A 20,925-nucleotide genomic window follows, 5' to 3' on the forward strand; every position below is an offset into this window, starting at 1 on the left:
GTCACGATCTCACGGTCCGTGAGTTCGAGCCCCGCGTCGGGCTCTGGGCTGATGGCTCAGAGCCTGGAGCCTGTTTCCGATTCTGTGTCTCCCTCTCTCTCTGCCCCTCGCCCGTTCATGCTCTGTCTCTCTCTGTCCCAAAAATAAAAATAAACGTTGAAAAAAAAAAATTAAAAAAAAAAACCTATTAAAAAAAAAAGCTGGGTCTTCGTCACGAGGTCATAGAATGACAGAAACGGCAGGAACTTGTAATTCAGTGCATCCCTGAGCTACACGTGGAGCGCACCTGAAGAAGGTGAGGCAATGGGTGGGGGTTGGGGGACAACTAGTTGCTCGAAGCCACTTATGTAATTAATGGCGGTGATGGGATCAGAACCTAGGCCTCTCAATTATGTGTCTGGTGCACTCTCTGGTTTGATATCTTCGTTATTTTGCTCCATGCAAACTCCCAGGGCATTAACCATGCAAATAACAAAATGTATTCACAAACAGATATGCCAGAGTCAAAGACTGATATGCTCTTGGAGTCTATACCATGCTGGATAATCCATGATTTTGTTATTTTTTGCTTGCAGTGAGTGCTTAATATATTTCATTTTCTTGTTGTTTCGATATTTTCTTTCACGTGAACTCTATGCCTGTGTATACCTTTAAATCAAAGATTCTTTCCTGACCCAAAAGATTCACAGGTGAGTTTTTTAGAAGCTGAATGAACTCTGAAAGTCTTGCTCCTTCAGTACAACCAACAGCAAGTATCCTAATTCAGACCTAGCCACAGGGGCTTGTCTTTCTAATAGAAATGTAAAATAGATCTTTATTTGCCACAAAATTAAAATGTGATCCAATTATGCAGAATATGAAGGAACTTGTTGAATTACAAAAAAAAAAAAAAATCACACATGCTAATTTAAAACAATGATACCATAGCCTTAATTACCTTGGGCTTTACTACTGCAGCTTTCAAACAGTACCGGAATATGATGAGACACGGCCATGCCGAAGATAAAACATACATAGAAAAATAGGACTCTGTTTAAACAAACAAATGAACACGTTAAGAATGTGCAACAACTTTTTGGAGACAAATCGACCGCCCTGAAAATTTTTAGCAGGTTTTAAGCCTCAACCGGTGTTACGGATTACGCATATGTGTTTCCTCCAAATTCATACATTGAAGCCCTTAGCCCCCAGTGTGGTGCTATTAGGAAGTGAGGTCTTTGGAAAGTAATTTAGATTGAAATGAGGTCAGGAGGTTGGGGTCCCCATGATGGCATTAGTGCCCTCATAAGGAGAGGAAGAGACACCAGAACTTTCCCTCTCCACCATGTGAGGATATCATAAGAAGCCAGCTGCCTGCAAGCCGGAAGAGGGCCCTCACCAATAATCAGCAGATCTGCCAGGACCTGGGTCTGGAACAACCCAATGTCCAGAACCACGAGAAAATGAAGTTCTGTAGTTTAATGTATCCAGTCTCTGGTATTTTGTTTTTCTGGCTGGAGTGAAGACAACCAAATACTTACAACACAGCTAAGCAGACTTCTGTACTATTCACGACAGCGATCAAGGTTAAGTGGTTATACAACATCCCTTTCTCAGGAACTGGATCAGGGGTTAGTTATTCGTGTGCATTAAAGTATGTGAGAAAATATTTAGCCTTCCTAAATCTGCATTTTGCAAGGGCTATTCTTGCAGTGACTTACTTATACATTTATAGCCTATCTCCCAATGCTTTTGCCTTGGCATAAAGTGAAAATTAAAATAGAACTGCATATTTAGCTCAACTTCCCTGTCACAGAACCAGCCCTCAACTTTCTAAAATGTATGACTTTAGCCTTAAAATGACGCCTATCTCCAAACCACTTCACTTTTTAGTTGTCTGTGTACACAGGGACCAGTGGCATGGTTGCTCCCAGGAGGCTGGGGGATCCCCAAGAGGCAGAGATCTCCTCTGGAAACACAAGAGAAAATATGCAGTGAGCGAGGAGGGGGTGGAGCATCGCTGACCCGTGTGTGTGTGTGTGTGTGTGTGTGTGTGTGTGTGTGTGTGTGTGTGTGGAAGCTGAGAATTTAAATATACCGATGACCTCATGCTCAAGAGGCTCCAAACTGCCCCTAGGGATCTAACTTGTCCAGCCAGTCTTTCTTTCTCTAACAAAGACCAACACTCTTCCCCAGGCCACCTGAATGACCCAGGTGATCTCTCAAGTGGGCAGAAAAATTCCACAAAGTGAAGGCAGTACTTGTGCCATGAGGCCTGTCTGAGCCCTCAACTAGAGGATCTTTGGTTTTGGGGCAGGAACGAAGATTCTGTTTCAAATCACAGATGTTGGGCCCGTATCTATTATAACAGAAGAAAATAAAATAACCTCATATGCATAACCTCCAAATTATCAAATCCTACACATGCCCCAGTGCTCTCAAAGGACTCAGTTTACCTAATTTGTGGGAGAAAAGGGCAGACGTGGGGGTCCTGGACCTATCTGTGGTAGGCTAAAGCCATCGATAACCTTTTTCTTTGAAAAAAGGCAAATGAAATCGATTAATTGAATAAACGTTAATCCTCCACGTTTTTGCGAGCTGACACAGGACCCTTTAAAACATAAAGCAACCTACACCTCTTCACCAAGAGCCAGAACTCTCTTCCTGCATCTCTGCACAGAAAGGCCATGACCCTCAGCGTTCACTCTTGGGATGGCGGCCAGAGCAAGAGAAGTCAAGCTGGAGAACTCCCCACGGTGGTTCTCAGGTAACCAACTGGTTAGATTTCATCTTGTGGGTTTAGCTTTGCCTCGCTAGCAAAGGAGGCGCTTGGCCTGGGTTTAGAACAATTTCTAACTAGGTTTCTTCAGGGCTTGATTCTAAACAGCCCAAATAAAGACTCTGCTGTCCTGAAGGGCACCTTTCAAGAGAAACAAAAATAGGACGCTCGCTTAACAAAAGGGGACTGTTTGGCCACCAACGTCCTGAATGGGGTCTGACCATAGAACTGGAAGGGCTTTCTGCAAAGTTAAAAAGACGGAGAAGAAAAACAGCGAGAAAAGAATCATCGCAGAATCACCCACTCCAAACCTTCCTTCCCCCTCAGAAGTGCCAACGGATAAAATATAAACCTCTTTGAAGAAAACTCCAGCCGGAGCTCAGCTTTCAGATTTTAGAAGACACTGGCATCCCAAGGCCTCCCCACTGTCAGATCAAACACACACAAAATGGTTCCCTGATATTTGCCCGGTTTCCCCCATACCATACAAAACAGGCTTTCGTTTTAATCTGCTTACCACACTGTGGGTGAAGGCCTCTAATTTCACAGCACAGAGATAACACAAATAATTCATAGGATATATTAGTGGAATATCTACAGGGAAAGTATTTAGCCAGAGCTCACTGAAAACAATGGGGAGCTCTGCTATCTGCCTCAGAAGGCAAAGGAACGGCCCTTCCGACAGGCAAAGCCCCTCCTGTCACGCTCATTGGAGTCCGAGATAAGTTTGGCCTATCAGTATCCCACTTGTTTTAAGTCAACAGGTCTCCCTAATGACACAACACCTCTCTGGTCCCTCCGTGAGCTGTGACACTATCAACTCCTTTCCAGGACCTCCAGAGGCTACCGCATACGTGGACGCCCCCCGAAAAGTTACGTGTCAGAAACACAGAGCGGCAATTCCACCACACTCATAATCAATGCCAACAAACACTTGTGCCCTTCTGTTTCTCTCTCAACCACAAAGAAAAAAGTCTCCCTTTTAGTTTCCCATGGCCAGACCCCATCCTTTGAAGATCTCACACCCTTTCTCAAGACCCTCTTTCAACTCTCTCTCCCACGAAGCCTTTCTCCCAGGGCAATGTGGAGACCTCTCCACGGCTACTATTCATTCCATTTCTCCCAACCTTGAGGTTCTGCCAAGTGTGAGGCAGATTCCCTTTAGAGACAGGATAAATCAATGCTGAGCTGTGTAGAAAGTTAAGAAAAGGGGGGGGGGGGGAGACTGGAGAGGCGAGCAACAAGTCTATAGTCATCAATTAGACATGATGGGAAGGAGACCACCATCAAAGCAGATAAAACTCAAATACAACCAGCAGCAGCAACACGTATCAGAGCCTCACTCTGACTTTAAAGACATTCTTGGTTTGTTTGTTTTTTGTAATGGCTTCAGTAAATGTAAAATTGCCAAGTCTGAAGCCAGTCTTCTGAGACACTTTTCTCTGTCACTGCAACAATCCATCCCTTTTAGTTTCGCAACCACACCCACTTGGACCTTGGGCTTATCTTCTCTTGGTGTAAACATGTACACATGTCCTGGTATAAAAATTTCACCTTCCAATCCCCTGTTAAAAACACTGCTCCAGAACGCCTCCAGCCCAGCTGTCCCTCCTAAGCTCCAGGCCCTTGTTAAAAACTGTTTCTCCCGATTCCCCGACTAACACTCTCCCTGCCAGCCCCAGATTTCCAGTTGCCCATCAGACACTTCCCCAGGACCTCCAACTAAGCCTGGGAACCCAGGCCTTCCCCCCTTTCACATCCCACCCCAGACTGTCCCAGCCAGTAATTCCACCCAGCTCAGGTACTGACTCCTGACACTACCTCCCTCGTGAGCCTTCCATTCCACCTCCCGAGAAATGCTACCTCACAGCCCAGTCCGCCTCCATCCGAGTCCTGGCCTGCAGTATGTCTCTGCACAGCCGACACAGAGACGTCCCAGCTTGGCTCCTTATCGACACCGTCGATTTTCCATCCCAACTTCAAACACACTTGTGTTTACGGATCTTATGAAAAAGAAAGCTCGTATTTGTCGCTTGCTCAAAATTTTGCATAGGAAAATGTCCAAAAGGCTTACCTGGCCCCTGCCCACTTCGTCCAGCTTCATCCCCTCGTCCTTGCCAACATACTTCATGCCGAGCTACACCTCATTCACCCTCCCTGAATGCGCCATGAACTCTGATCTCCTGTACCTTGGCCTTTTTGCCTCCTTGGTAAATCTCTCCCCATTTTCCCTAAAACCAGGCAAAGCTACCTACCTGTGAGCTTTCCCTAACTCCCCATGAAGAGTTTCCTCCCTCTTCTGTATGCTATATATTTTGTAAGTATCTCTGTTATAGCACTCTCCACGTTTTTTTTGAAATTACTGGGTCTTTCCTGCCTATCACTTCCCTTTAACTCAACTTGTACCTCCACCGACCAACATGTGACTTGGCACATAGCAAATGTTCAATAAATAGTTGATGAATGAATGACAGGAAGCAATATATTGCATCACATTTAAACATCTGAGGCTTTCGAAGAATATTAGATTTCTTTTGCCTCATCCTAGTCTTCCCTCTGCTGGCTCATCTTACACATATTGATTCTAAACTGCCCGGTCACTGGCTTCCTAAAGGTATTCACTGAATGTCCAAGTAACAGAGATAGGGGACCGAAGATTCAAGACAGTCTACAACACTGCCCTCAAGGAACGTCTCGGAGACCAATGTGGAGATAAACACGTCGAATTAGCAAAACATGAATTCAATAAGGACTATAACTAATGAGCGATAAAACCAGAGTGTATTAGCTACTAAGAAATAATAATGAAAAAGACTAATTAATAAAGGGATGTTGTCAAACATCACGGCAATTTTCATTATAACATTTTATTAGGCACAATATGATATTGATATTTTTTCATTGAGGTTTGCAATAAAATCTCTCCACTAAATATATTCTTTTTTTTTTTTTAATGTTTTTATTTACTTTTGAGACAGAGAGAGACAGAGCATGAGCAGGGGAGGTGCAGAGAGAGAGGGAGACAAAGAATCTGAAGCAGGCTTCAGGCTGCGAGCTGTCAGAGCCCGATGCGGGGCTTGAACCACAAACTGTGAGATCATGACCTGAGCCAAAGTCGGATGCTTAACCGACTGAGCCACCCAGGCGCCCCTCCACTAAATATATTCTTAATCCACCCTCCAGGCACTGATGCTGTGTCCTCTCTCCTCAAATACTCAGAGACTACAATCAACATTGTTGATCTGTGACGCAGTGAGCACACCGTTGTTTATGCAGCAAATTTGCTTTCAACATTTTGGTCATCAGAGCAAGTATTATATATATTAAAGTTAAATATATTCTAAGCTACATATAATCTCACCTCTCTGGATGAGGTCTTTCTGAGGTTACAGATTACCAAGTGGTGGTATTGACAATGCTGCAAAGCAAAATTCTGAAGCAAGTGGAGGGGAGAGATGGAGACTACAATAAAATGCCTTCTAGATGGCCACTGCTGGAAGATCTCTTCCAGATGGCTATTGCACAAAACCACAGCAATCCAGGCTAGAGACGCCGGAGGGAAGTCTTCGGCACCTCACTGGAAATACCACCCTCTTAGTTAGAAACTCACACACAATGCCAAACGACCCCACCCACGCCAGTGCTCCCAGGAGTGAAGGGCTAAAGTTACTGGATCCATGGCAAATGTGATAGATTTGTGGACTTTCTAATTTCCATGTCCCACTGGGAGCAACCACACTGGATGCTGCCTTCCCAGATCCTGTTTCTGCTCTAGGGTTGGCTTATGACTTAAGGCATAAAAATATGCCTCTACCTTTCTGCTGTGGAGGAAGTTCTTTGGCCAATGCCCTTCCTTGGGAGATCAATGACAGAAAATAAAATGATCCTAGTTCCTGGGCCTTAATGTTTCTTCCCCCACCTGAGAAATATCAATAAATAGAGATTCTCAGACACCATAATAAGAACCAAATGGTTGCAAAAAATACACAAAGCTTTGTTTTCAAACCCTGTCCTTGATACCATTATTGACTTGGCCTGCCATAACAGACACCTCTCCCCATGCAAGCTAGCCAACTTGTTAAAAGGCAACAGAAGGCAAACATTTCTAGGCCACAGTCACCCTATATTTTCTTGATGACCCTGACAGTCATAACATATGCATGTGCCTGTGTATATGTGTATATGGATGCATGTGCATGTGTGTATAAATACGTACATACACAAAATATGTGTATTTTATATAGACACGTAAGTGTATTATACATACATTATAAATACATAAAAACTTTTTCACTGAACAATGGCTTATTTTCACTGACTGTTCATTATTATAGGATCGGGGCTTCTCAGCTACAGTTTGTCTCTTAAAAACCAGCTACTCTACGTCTGTGTATGTGTATCACCCACACTAGCACAATACAAATGAGACCAAATAGATGCTTAATTAATAGTGTAATTCACTTTACAACGGCATCATTACTACAGCATTACTCTATTTTCATTACTACTGCATATGAGAACTGGCTTCCAACATCTTCGAGTAAAGAAATAAAACAACCTAATCAGAGTGTCAATTAATTCTGTAAAAGTCACGTAGTGTATCCAAACAAAAACATTTTCACAGCCTCCGAGAAAGACAGGCTTCCACTCTTGGTCCTCTTCCTGTTCCCTGCTAATGCTTCTACCGGCTATACTTTGACCGATCCTAGTCCAATTGTAAGTCAAAATCAATACCAGACCCTCAGCGAGTTTAATTGATTCTCTAAGAAAGGATATTATAATCCATCAGCACACCTTCACCTTACACTAATATTATTTTCCTGGGTTTACCCAATGCCACTGTGGTCCCCATAACTACTCTTTCTCACACTGCTCTCTCTCATCAGTTCAACTGCTGTAACAGCAGAGCAATTTCAAGCAGGTTGTGAGTCTCTGAGAGTATTGCTTGCAAAGTGCATGTAAATTATTAGATTACATTACAAGTGAAAGACTCAGCAGTGGGTCACCGTAGTGGAGCATTAATGTAGAACAAGTTGAATGGAACCCTCGCAGACAGGCTTCTCCGACGTGATTTTTGGCAGGGAGGAGAAAGTGAGTAAAGGGGAAGGGAGGGCAAAGAATGATGACGGGTCGCTGAGAAATGAGGCGGGAGAGAGCTCCGGAGCAGAGTGGGAAGGAGGCTGCTCCCGCAGCCTCAATGTCTGGAGGGGGCAGCCAGCAGGACTGAACAAATAGTACGGACAGGGGAAGGGGACGGGCAAACATAGCCCTCTTCTGGTTCACTGGACGGTGTGGGGTGTAAGCTCCGGAAACCCAAGTGGCTGACAGGGTTGAGCTTAAGTGATTCGTCCTCACAAGAATCCAGCCCATGGTAGTTGAGCTGAGCGACTGGGGCAGATCCAGTCAGGAAAAGGAGGAAAAGGCTTTAGATGCCTTCAGATGCTCTTGCTTGTTTCATAGAGCAACCACGCGGAACCAGGGAGAAATGCTCTAAGGAAAGGGAGCCGAAGACCTTGAGGAGGAGACAGGCGAGAGGGGGCAAGTGGACCCCCTGTTTCTGTATGTGCCCATCATCATCACCACCATCACTAGAGTTACACTTGATGTGCACCAGGCATCCTGGCAGGTGCCACGCACGCATGATCACAGGTGATCCTCAACCACCTCGGGAAGCCAGCATCATAAACATCTCTAGTTTTTTGGTGATAAAAGAAACAGACTGAGCAGTGAATTCACTTACCTAAAGTCACACAGCCAGCACCCAGCCCACCCGGGCCTCTGGCCCAGGTCTGTCTCACTCCCAGCAGGGAGCATGTAACAACCATGCACGCTTGTTTCCCGACACGTCCAACCTTCCTTCATCTGCGTTGCTCAAGACTGGAGCAGGCCTGAACCTGCTACTGAGGGGAGGACTGGCGGATCCAAGAGAGAAAGAAATGGGACAAACAAGGGTAGCTGGGTCCAAACCCAAGGCCCAGCTGGAAATATAAGCAAATAGAAGCTACGCTGGCAGAGGTGGGAAATGTAGAGGTGAATCTACTGAAGAAGTGACCAGTTTGGCAGGGCAATGTCAAAGGGATTCGCTGCACAGTTAATGAGCACTTCCTCTGTTGCAAAGCGTTGTGCAGGGGTAAAATAATAAACCATGGTGCTGGTCTTCTTGGACAGACTAGACACCTACCCAGGAAATTCACACCGTAAGACAGTATAAAGGAACCTGGCAAAGGAAGAGGTTGCGTGCTTACTGCGTGAGCAAGGCCCACATGACTGACTACTGTAGAAGGCAGGGGTCATGAGAACTGCAGGAGGGAGAGGGTGAGTCTTGCCTCACAGCCTTATCTGAAAATGAGTGCAGACTTCCAAGAAGCCAAGAGAGATTGGGACGTGAGATGGGAGACTGGGCTGGGAAGAAGAAGAGGGGAAGGGTCAAAGCACATATGAGGAACTGGCTGAAAAAGGCAAAGTCTAAGACACTCATAGCAGAGAATCACCAGAAGTGACCCGAACCATGGGCTTCACTGAGAGATGCCACTACTAGAACATAAAATCCCAGAAGGCAGGGATCTGACCTCTCCGGTTCGCTGCTTTCTTCCTGAGCCTAGCACAGTGCCTGGCACAAGCAAGGGGCTCAGAAAACAGTTGCTGAATCAAAGAATGCCACCCTCGTGCCTTGACACAGTGACAACAAACCCCAGCAAAGGGGATCCCAGAATTTACATTCTAAGCCAGTCTAGACAGATGCATGTCTATATGCAACAGGGTATTGGGGCACCTGGGTGGCTCAGTCAGTTGAGTGTCCGACTTCAGCTCAGGTCATGAACTCACAGCTCATGGGTTCGAGCCCCGTGTCAGGCTCTGTTCTGACCGCTTGCTCAGAGCCTGGAGCCTGCTTCCGATTCTGTGTCTCCTTCTCTCTCTGCCCCTCCCCCGCTCACGCTTTGTCCCACTCTTTCTCAAAAATAAATAAATCTAAAAAAATTTTTTTTTAATTTTAAATGTAACAGGGTATTAATGAACTTGTGCTAAAAGTGGCATAAAGATACCATATGATTACAAATAAAAAGTATTTACATTATTTTCCCTCCCCCACCTCCTTCCTGAAATCATGAGTAACACCTGGAGTCCAACATCAGTTACTGTGGAAACAGTCCATCCCTCACACCCTCCCTCCTACTGCCAGGCCACCCGTTCATACCCAGGACAGGGTTTTTAATACTGTTAAGAGGCAGCCCATAAACAGATCACGAAACCAATTTGGTGGCTTGAGATTTGTATCTTGCCTGTAAATAATAGAGCAAAAATAACAGCACATCGTAGGTAAAGGATAAATATTTTATGTGAAAAGTTTACTGCACCCATGTGCCGTGTGTGTGTGTGTGTGTGTGTGTGTGTGTGTGTGTGTGTGTTGTCTGTACTGGCTCACAATGTAGTATGTTTCTCGGCTTGGAGGTCATGGTATAAATACTTAAAAGACAGTGTCCTAGAGGGGCAAGAAATTCCACTATCTGACACTTTTTTTCACATTCAAGCTGAGCGACCCTTGTCTTCCTGACGTTCCTGGCTGAATGTGACCATCAAAGGTACTACTCTTTGGGCCAGTAAACTTGGCCTATCCTGAAACACCCAGAAATTCTGTATAACATACTAAGCTCAGAATTAGTTCCTTCAAAGTACCCCCAGTTTCACAACACACAATCTTTTTTTGAGAAAAAAAAAGTAAGATTTATTTTTTTTCTAGTTACAAAAGTAATACATGTGTCACACAGGAAAGTCAGAAATACAGAAGAGCACAGAGGAAAAAAAAAAAAACTAACACCAGAGGTAATCAATCCAGAAATAACCATCTTATTTCATTATCAAGGTGTAGATGGGTCCATATTAATACATACACACACACACACACACACACACACACACACACACACACACACACGGTAATTCCTTACAAAAATGATGACATTCTGTGTATACTACTATGAAAGTTACTACTCTTCACTAATAAGTGACTGACATTTTCCCGTCAAAAGCTATTTTTCTACTACAACATGATTTTTCCTGGCTATGTAGCATTCCATTGGCAGACTTGCTTCTGAGCATCTGTATAAATCCTCTGCCTCAAGGAAAGAGGGCAGCGGCTGAGAGACGCCTCCCCTGTGGCCAGCTCCAGCTAGCGTAACCACCCACGCAGGCGCTAACGACAAGATATTCCCCTGCATAGCCTCTATTTTACTTCGTACTGAATCAGAGCACGGAGCCACAGGCAGCAAGGTCACTGTGCTTTAGAATGGTCTTATTGGACACAGCCACAAGTTCACAAGCTCATTTGTATATAATAAAAATGCCTAGTGGGATTTAAAAAAAAAAATAACAATTACTGATAATGTTCTATTATTGCTGTAGAACCCACATGGCGCGCACTGACTTTCATACGTGTCAACTATCTCGTGCTGGGTTAACTTGTGTACACACTGTAATATCCTCAGGGGGCTTTCCTAGGAGGGCAGGAGCTTGGTTTTGCACATTCCTGGAATTTCTGAGCATCCTGGCACAGCATCCACGTGGAAGGAACACTGGGTGTGGAAGCAGAAGACCTGAACTCTTCTCACAGCCTTGCTATTTACTAGGAACGGAAATTCGGGCACATTATTACACCTCTGTGAGCGTCAGTTTAAACCAGGAGGGCCAGGGTACATGATTCATAAGATTCCCTTCTGTCTCCAACAGGCTTTGGGCTAACAGAACATGACCAGCGACAACACCATGAGTGAGCACCGAGTACCCAGCACACACCCTCACAGCTCAAGGTTAGAACACGAGCTTTAGGACTTCCCAGAGCCAATCAGTGTAGTTACCAGTTCTTCTACGGATTCTTTGTAGGGCCTCAAGAAACTTTAGTCCCTCACTAATCTTCAACCCTCATCCTTCACGCTGTGAAATTTTACATCTTCTGGGTTAACAGCCTGGTCTATGGAAATTGTCCGGGTTCCCACTTTCTGCATAAATGCACTCAACAGAAATGGGCCATGAGTGCCAGAAATGGTAAAAATACAGCTCACAATTTCACACTTATCATCAGTCAACTAATAGGATCACTACAAGAAGCATCATTTTTGATTATCAAAGTATTTCATTTGCCTTTGCTTTCCAATGCTTCATTACCTGGACAATTGAGAGTTATGGGCAGTTCATCCTCTCAGATGCCCTGTCCTTTCAGATATAACATCCCCATCCCACACACTTCCTGGGAGCACACGCTGTGTCGTTACCACGGCCTTCTTACCATCCACTGGCTTTATGACCTTACGGTGCAAATGAAAAGCAATGCAGTTTATCGAAGAGGTTTTAGACTTGCTAAATATACCCTTATTTCTTCTGTGATTGGTATGTTGGAAATCCATTCACTTCTACACAGTCAGTCTTCCCCAGGACCGGCATCGATCACATGGGATGAGATAAGCTCTCTGCTTCTGGAAGGGGAGAATCACATCTGGTTGGCTTTTCTCCGTCATTGTCCATTTCTTCAGGTTTCTTTAAAACTAATTGGAAGAGTCAATAAACATGCCCGCCAATTCCCTTAACACACTAGGAAGAAGATCATCATGCCCTTCAGACCTGTTCTTGTTCTGTTTTTCCAAGTATTCCCTTACCTGCCTTTGTCAATTGGCATTCTCGACAAGTTCGTCATAACTTCTCAAAGTGTCAACTTTTCCTCTTTTCATTGCCCTTGTTAAAGATAATTTAAAATTAGAAAGTCACATTCCCAGCCATTTCAGAGTCAATGCTAATTTCATTTTCTTTTGCACAGAAGTCTCCTTTCCCTCCAGAGATTCCTTTCTTCATTCACTGCCCCCACGCCCCAGCCCCAAACAGACACTCTTCATCCCTGTACACAGTGCTCCGTTCCCCTGCTGCACCCTCCTTATCTCTCCCCCCAAAATACTTCACCCAGTGAAACACACTTTAGCTTGTGGGTTCTCCTTCCTTCACTCCACTTCGGAGAGAAATGTCTGTGTCTGGAGATTGTAAAGTCACCTTCAGGAAAGAGGCATACAGTTGGCTGTCAATTAATCAGGATAAGACAGAAAATATTACATCGTGTGCAGCTTTCTTCTCAGTGCATGCATTTATGCTTTGGGGATCAAGAGGATTTCTCCCACACAACCTCAAATTCCGATTTATGCCTTTTGTTGGGCTAACGAATTCTCTACCTCGCAGCATGGCAGTTAATAGTCTGGATTACTGAAAACAGTGATTACCATACCTCCTCATAAATTCAAGTGTTGGTCCCTCAGTTTTCCCCCCCGTTTATCCTCAGGAGCATTCTTTGCTCACAAAGTATGTTCAAAAATCTTATATTCTCTAATTGTTAGTCCCGCATCTAGTTTGACATATAGATTTTAAGCCAGTTTACTCTCCCCCATTAAGCACAGACCCAAACGTCACCATTCCTGTCACGTATACAATTCCATCAAGTTTCAGAGTGTCATTTATACACAATTTTATTTCTTCTTACTTCTTTCACACACGCCTACCACTTACGTACAGCAACTTCACTACATTCATATTTCATAAACTTCATCAGTATTCAGCCAAATCCTCCCCCGAAGTAAGCTAGGTATTTTTAACAAGGCGCTGCCTCTTTCACAGGCTTGAGGATCCTGTACTAAGTGGCACCCTTCCTTGTGCCCCAGAAGAGTTTCATCTATCGCTGTCTGTTCACGGACAGAGGGACTTCCTGATTATTTCAGGAAAAAAAAAAACAAAAAAAAACTTTAAGATAGTTCACAATCAAAACTCAAATGCCCAAATAACACTGCTAGAGAGGATGCGAGGCTGGGAGATCATGAGGCTTCTAAACCCCGCAAGCATTCCTACTCAGTTCCAGCCTCTGACTGAGCTTCAGGAAAAACAGCACCTCCAGCACCTTCAAGGGAGTGGGAAACCTGCACTCTCAACTGGCGGTGGCCACCACGGAGGGCTCTGCAGCTGGCCACAAGCGCTTCGGTTCTGCGCACAAGACAATCACCAGGAGGCCACAGGCCCAAGCCACTGTCAATGTGCCACGGCACATAATGTGATAAGACAGTCTGTAATGGTGACATGTCAACAGAGGCCATAAACATCTGTCAGGAAAGCAAACAAAACAAAACAGTTCTTCCACCAACACAAGGGAATCGTTACCTCAGCATGTAGAAGTGGGAGCAAAAAGCCAAGCCACGAGCTGTGGCACACGTGTTCCTCATCGTGCCCCCTCCCCCTCTTCCGAGGCCTTCTCTAGACAATCTCCTTGATGTCCTTACTCCAAAACCAAATAATAATAATTGGGCTGTCACAGAAGAGCACCATGACTCCTAAAAAGAATCTGCAATGTTGAGACATCAAAGATACCAGAAGATAACCGCAGACTATCATTAAGTCAGGTGGGGCGGCCCTGAGAAAGTCCGCCTCTGATGGCACGGTCCTGGGGAGGCTTTCCATACTGGCCCGGTGAACAAAGGCCCAAACTTTAAAGGAGAATCTCCTTTAGGGGAATTTAAATGTTCTTTATTGATATTCTTGAAAGTCTTCTCTCCAACCCAGAATTTCCTAGCTTTTAAGATTCATTAGATACCCCTCAGTATATCTAAGGAAGAGGCAAAATTAGCCGATATTTCTATCCACCATTATTACACGGGGGAGAAGTTATATAATGCTACGGTAATATATCACATAACTTATTTGTAAATACAACAGTCTTCTTAAATATCTGAGAATGACTTTACATCCTCTATAACTGTAGGGAAAGAATTAGGGCTCTAGATTCAGGGTGCAATTTTCCTAGAGAGTAAAAACCTCAATTAACCAGAATTAACTAATTAAAGGGAATTTTCGTTTTGGTCCTTGCAAGTTAGAGAACAAAAACGGCAAATAACAAAACACACTGATATCGAGGACTTAATGGAAAAAGAAAACAATTTTCACACCAGGATCATGGCAGATTTAGTCCAATCTCTGGCACTGTCTCCATTCACAGTTCTATAATGTACAATCAGAATTCATCCTCAGAACAGTGACCCTGTGGCACTGTAAGATCCTCAAACCTCAAAGAAAGATTCAATTACATTCCCAATGTTCTTTCCGGGGTAGGAAAGGGGGCCAGCACATTTAAAAAGCATATTCAACAAGAAAAAGACAGAAAAGATTTCTGGTTAATCTACCGTTAGCCAGAAAAACGAATTCATTAGTAATGCCTTGGTACCCTTATAGAAAAATAGAAATATCATGATTTACTGTATATTAATCAACACTTGAACACTGATTATCTGGAGAATTTTTTTTAAAGCACTAATTCAAAATGATTCACTTTTATTTCTCTTAACATACAGTTTAGTAAGATGAATGAAAAACTGAACAGCTCATTTCCAAACCAACACTTCCCATTATGAATCACACACACACACACACACACACACACACACACACACAATCCCCCCACACCCCAAAAAGCCAGAACACTACTTTAAAAATGACGGAAGGGAGAACAGAGCGGGGAGGGAGGGAGGGACAGAGAGACCGTTCGTAGAAGTTCTCAACAAGGATGACAGTCTTCATATTCAGATAGTCTTCATATTCAAACTATGGTATTCCACATTCTAAGTTAATGTTCACTCTGGAACCGGAAGGCCTTTCAAAGCAGACTCTTGTCGCTCTAGAAGAATCTATCACTAATCTGGGATGACTGGTCAGGAATCTCTTTGAGGGAGCAGACGATGTCTACCTCAGAGTTCCTGAACAATGGCTCACGGAAGACAAAGCGGGTGAGCAGAACGTTATGTCACATGGAGAGAGCTGGATTTTCTAGAAAACGTAGTCTTTTGCACACAGGGCAGTCACATCATTATTTCTTCCCAGACACGTGAAATGTAGTTATGTATTTCGCTTCTCTAGACACGTAAGTACAAATATAACCTAAGAAGCACAATCCATCAAGTAGACTAAGAAGATGAGGGCACAGAGAAGAGCACACTCTTAAGAATTTTCAGAGACATCCAACCCAGTCTGCACTTCAAACATCACACCACAACATCCTGGAGGCAAAAATGGGAGAATGTAGAGAAATAACGCGCATCTTAAGTCAGACGTGACAAAAGTGTGGCCCAGGATCAGAACCCATGGGTTTGTCTCACTCGCATTCCAAAAGTTAGCTCTGGACAGGGGTCAGTTCACTTCCAAAAGAAATTCAGCCGTCACCAAAAATCCTCAGAACATTTCATCTGGAGGTACAACTACAACAATGAATATTCTCACACCTCCCTACATCCCACTTAGGAACCTGGTGTGGAACTAGGCGTGTACCGCCTGTCACCTCTGCTGCCTTGAAAACACCAGCTGAAGGGTCCCATAGTTAGGGAGCTTCCATGCAGGCTCCATATTTCAGCTTTGGAAAGGGAGACATGTTCTACAGCCAAGGCTTCTCATCATGCCGGTAGGTTCTGGAAAATTCCAAAAGGTGACTAACATAAAATGAGTCTGCTACAAAAGTTTTTAGCCATTCAGGATTTGACTTTTGGATTAATAATACAATTCTTTTTAAGAAATAAGGGGGGAGCAACAAAAAAGGTTATCACAACTATCACCAAATGCATTTCCTAAAATTATTCCATTGCATTTTTTAAGGCTCTAATTATAAATGTTTTTTATGAGCAATTTACCGGAAAATTAAAGTCCCTAAGTTTAAAAAAATAATTATCCCATCCCTCCAGCAAAGGATTTTATCCCAGCCAGTAGCTCTTTCAAACTATGGGGCATCATTTATTTGCTCACGGTGGAGAGCCAGGACCATGTTAGAAAAGCTGATCTGCGAATCAGTCTCCAGATAGGGCTCTAAATTGCCAGGCAAGAAGGACACCTCCCAGAAAGTGAATCAGCCAAGACTGAAAGCGGGGTGTGGAGGCGAAGCACTTGGGTTATGTGGTTCTAGAAGTCCTCAGGGCTACAAATAAACTACAGGCCTTGTTAACTGATTTTACGTCAATCTGAACTGAGTTTCCAGGGGGTTCAATCTCAACCCAACTGAGCTTTTCAGTGTTAATCCCATCTTCTGGTTTCGATTTTTCCCTCAGGTTGGCCTGCCCTAAAAGCCTTCAACCTACTGCACGAGTGTTCCAAACCAACCGCGTGCCACACAGCCCTGTGAGGATAACTTTAGGGAAGTACAATATGTAAGCTTCTGGCATGCATATAATAATGAGATTCTGGAAAAGGGTTTTTAACAACAGTTATGTCACAATGCTTATGGCTCCCTGAAGTCTCTGAAAGCCTTGTTAAATTAAAGATTCGCTGTGTTTTTTTTCCGCCTCATTCTTACTTCCCCTGTTGTCTCTTGCCTTTCTCTTTTCCCTTTCATTGTGCTGTGAAGATGGTACTGAATGACACCAGCCATCATTAATACCACCTAGAAAACAGGACAGTTTCAGTACAAGTGCTAAGGATCTCTGCTGGTTTTAAGGACTGGGGGAGGTCCGAATTTCAGATTACAAAGTCACGCATCCGATTTGGGCAGCTCAGGCGCTTAAGGATACGCAGTCCATTCACACGGGGATTCCCAGGAGCGTGGCATTCAGCAACAGCTTCAAGTGCACCTAAGTCATGTCTCATGAGGTCACCTCAATGTCGTGCGAATCCAGACCACAGTTTCTGTGGACTGCACAACATCGACTGGCTGGAAGCTAACCCTGCTACCTCTCTGGAAAGCATCTCCCAAATCCAAAAGCTTCCCACTTCACCCAATGCCAAGAACTCCATTCAATCCTCCCTGAGGTTGAAAATGCTAATTATAAGGTGATGATGTTTGCTTTTCCTTTTGAGTTGTGTGCCTTTATGTTTTAAGTATTAAAAAGGCGTAATCACCTAGTGTATAGGTTAATTTCTCTCCGATATTGTAATTTATGCAACATTAATACTGGATGCCAGCTCCAATTTTCTTGCTGCTTACACTCTGGGAGCCGGCTTGCATATTCTGCCAACTCCATTACATCATCTGAAAACCCAAACATTTCCCATTTTCAAATCACTCTCCTCTACCAGGCATACTTACACATTCTCTCTTTTTCTCCCTAGGTCACACACACAAAGACTGGTATCCCTGAGGAGCAGACACTACATCTGAGGTTAAAGTCTGCAAATGCATATAATTTCTGGAAGCTATTACCACTGCTGTGTTAGCTAAAGGATGCCTCCATCTCTGACCTTCCTTTTTCCATTCAGACTGTTATATAACCTAGTGCCTGCGTGCAGGATGTGAGTTGAGTGTTTGGGCCTTACCTCTTCTCCCTCCCCCTAGTAAATCCTGGGAGGGATGGACTAGGGGATGGTTCAAAGAAGAGTGAGGGGAAGGGGTGATCCTCTAGGGGGCAAGGGGATAAAGGTCAACAGGTCAGCTGTGCAAGATGCATCCCACCCCTACTTTTTCCCTCTCCCCTTTTTGCTATGCCTGGGGTCTGGTGGTACTGAATGCCCAGCGTTATATAATTTGCAAGAACAGCAAGTTACAGATTTGTTAGTCAGTTCTGCAGCCTGTCACCCTGGTCTCTTGCAAGAACACCTTCTGGCAAGAATGACACCTGAAGATGCTAATAACACACGGAAGGGGGGAGGTTAACACGGAAGGGGGTGGCAGCACAAACCAGAAATTAGTGTGGCTTCGTATATACTATGTTCCGCCGCCCCCCTCCCCGCTTAAAAAAAAAAAAAAAACTCAGAAACACATGAAGGGGATTTTCTCCAGTGTTTCTGATTAACCCTGTTACATAACCCGCTCGCATTCCAAATCCACCGTCTCAGGGTCTAAATATACTCTTTGCAGCCAAAAGCTTTCCACACACAAACTCACCAAGCTGGCGGCAGGACCCGGCCCCCCCCCCTGGCCCCCCCCCCCGTCCCCCCCGCCCCTCTACCCCCCCCCCCCCCCTCCGCTCAAACCGCGGTTCAGCGTGTTCACTCCTCGGAAATCGCCTTTAATTAAATGTTTTTCGTGTGTGTCATCCTGATGGCTTTTACTGTACTCGAATTCCGTGAATGGGAAAGCGCCCGGACAGGGGGTGTGGCTAAGGTGGGGGGGGGGTGAATACTGTAAAACAGCCAGCACATGATCAGCCATATTCCTACCTCCAACTATAACATCGAGAGGAAGGGAGCGGCTCCTGGGCCCCCACTCGCCTCTCCCCAGCCCTCCCCAGTCGCCGCCAGAAGCCGAATGGCAAGAGGAGGGGGCGCGCTGGGCCAGTGCCCAAGCCTGGGCTGGAGATCCTCCCGATCCCCAGCCCCGGGCTGCTCGAGCGAGCCCGCTTCCTCCGGAGTGACAGGCGTGATTTATACATTATTTACAACAGTAATTAAAGCCGTAGCTTCCTCCGGTTCTTTGCAAACTCCAGGCGCAATCAAATAAATAATCCCCCACCCCCAAGACCCCCCCGCCCCACACACACATCAGGTTCCCACACCTTTAAGAAAGAGAGTTAGCTTTCCCGAACACTCGACTTTTAACTAGAAAAAAGCAAAGAGGGGGCAATGGAGTCCCCCCCCCCACCGCACATACTCTCCAAAATGAAGTGTAAAAATCGCTCAGGGTAGGTGGGGGGGGGGGGGACATCTCTCGCACTATCCAACCAGCATTCAACTCTCGCTGACCATTCCCAGGTTCTTACAGAAACGCTTGAACCTCGGAGAGGGAAGGATTCCCAGGGCAGAAATAAGTTTGGGTGCATTTCGATCTTTCTGTTTCTGCTTGTTTGCTTTTGCAGACGCTCACTCCGAATACGCGTGGAGCGTCCCACACCACCACCGCCCTCCGCGCGCTGGCGTGCACACGCCCCCCGCCAGCCTGGGCGCTGGGTTGCGAACCCGGGGTCTGCAAACTTGCGTATCTTCCCTAGCCGCGCCCGCCAAACAACTTGGCGAACACCTCGCGCGCCCGCACCCCCCTTCCTCCAGCCCTTCCTCCAAATCCCAAACCCACCGCCGTGGTCCAGAGAAGGTGCCCACGTCGCCCCCAGATCCAGAAGCGCCCCCTCTCCACCCTCGGGGCTTCCCAGGTCGCTCACTCCTCCCGCACCCCCTCAGCTCTGCGGGGGGCTGAAAACACACCCCGTCTGGGGCAGCCGGGGCCAAAACTGTCAAGAGGAGAAAAGGTAACGCCGGAGGAGGGTGGCCATAAACGGATTTTTTTTTTTCCTTCTTAAAAGGACACTGCCGCTTTAAAAGTTTCTTTCCCGGGCCCCCACTCTCCGGTTCTCCGTATTTTGGGGGAGCGTATTTAATTTGGGCTACGCATCTTTCCTCCTCTTTGCAGAAAAATCAAAGCCTGGGGGTGAGCCCGCCGGCTGTCAACCCTCCTGCCGCCTCCCCCGCCCCCCTCTCCTCCTGCAACCCGAGAACGGGCTGCAAAAGTTTGCAACATTTCTGGGGGGCGGAGGGGGGAGGGGAGGGGGGCTCTCCGGGCTCGGGGCGCCGCTGCAGGCTCGCGCGCGGCCCCGGACCCCGCGCTCCGGGCGCCCGCTCCCGGCCGGCCCCCGCTCCGCTCCCGGGCTCCCGCCGCCCCCTCCTCAGCCCCTCTCGCAGCCTCCTACCTCTGCTGGTGCTGGAATAGCTCTGTCTGCGCACCGGGGCGGGCGGCTCGCTCTTGCGGGCGGATTCCTGGTTCAGCGGGGTCTCCCTGGCGCCGGCGGCCGCGTCCGCGCCGCTGCTGCCCGGCTCGCTGGCGGCGGGGTCGGGGGCTGCCGGAGCTGACTCCATGTTTTTTCCCAATGTAGAGATCGCTGGAGATGGCGAGCTCCGAGACTCCCTCTATCTTCTGTTTTCAGAGCAACTCTATGGTACCAAAAAAAAAAAAGGGGGGGGGGGGAGAAAGAGACCAGGGAGAGCAGGAGAGAGAGCAGGCGGCGGCGGCGGGCGAGCGAGAGCGCGAGGGAGCGCGCGGAGTGTGTCTGGGTGGACGTAAGTGTGCGCCCGAGAGGGGTTGGGAGGCGGGTCTGGCCACAGGCAGCGCTAGCGAGAGCTTCTCCAGCCGGCCCCCACACCCACATTCCCCACCCTCCAGACCCCAGACCGAGAGCCACCGACTGGCTGCCAATTTTGGGAGGCGGGGGGGGAGGGGGTCAGGAGGGGAAAGGCTCCCTTGCCCCGATCCT

General features: G+C 46.2%; 1 protein-coding gene across 1 annotated transcript in view; it reads right to left on the minus strand.

Annotated features, from left to right (window-relative positions):
- The window catches only part of RORA (RAR related orphan receptor A), a 725,852-nt gene extending 705,245 nt beyond the window's left edge, over window positions 1-20,607 (minus strand). Inside the window, exon 1 of the mRNA XM_040493366.1 lies at window positions 20,365-20,607. Coding sequence (XP_040349300.1) covers window positions 20,365-20,530 — 166 coding nt within the window. The 5' untranslated portion in view covers window positions 20,531-20,607. The remainder of the gene's footprint in view (window positions 1-20,364) is intronic.
- Between the last annotated feature and the right edge of the window lie 318 nt (window positions 20,608-20,925).

Source organism: Herpailurus yagouaroundi, unplaced genomic scaffold (assembly GCF_014898765.1).
Source record: "Herpailurus yagouaroundi ecotype Mexico unplaced genomic scaffold, PumYag 184, whole genome shotgun sequence".
NCBI lineage: Eukaryota > Metazoa > Chordata > Mammalia > Carnivora > Felidae > Herpailurus > Herpailurus yagouaroundi.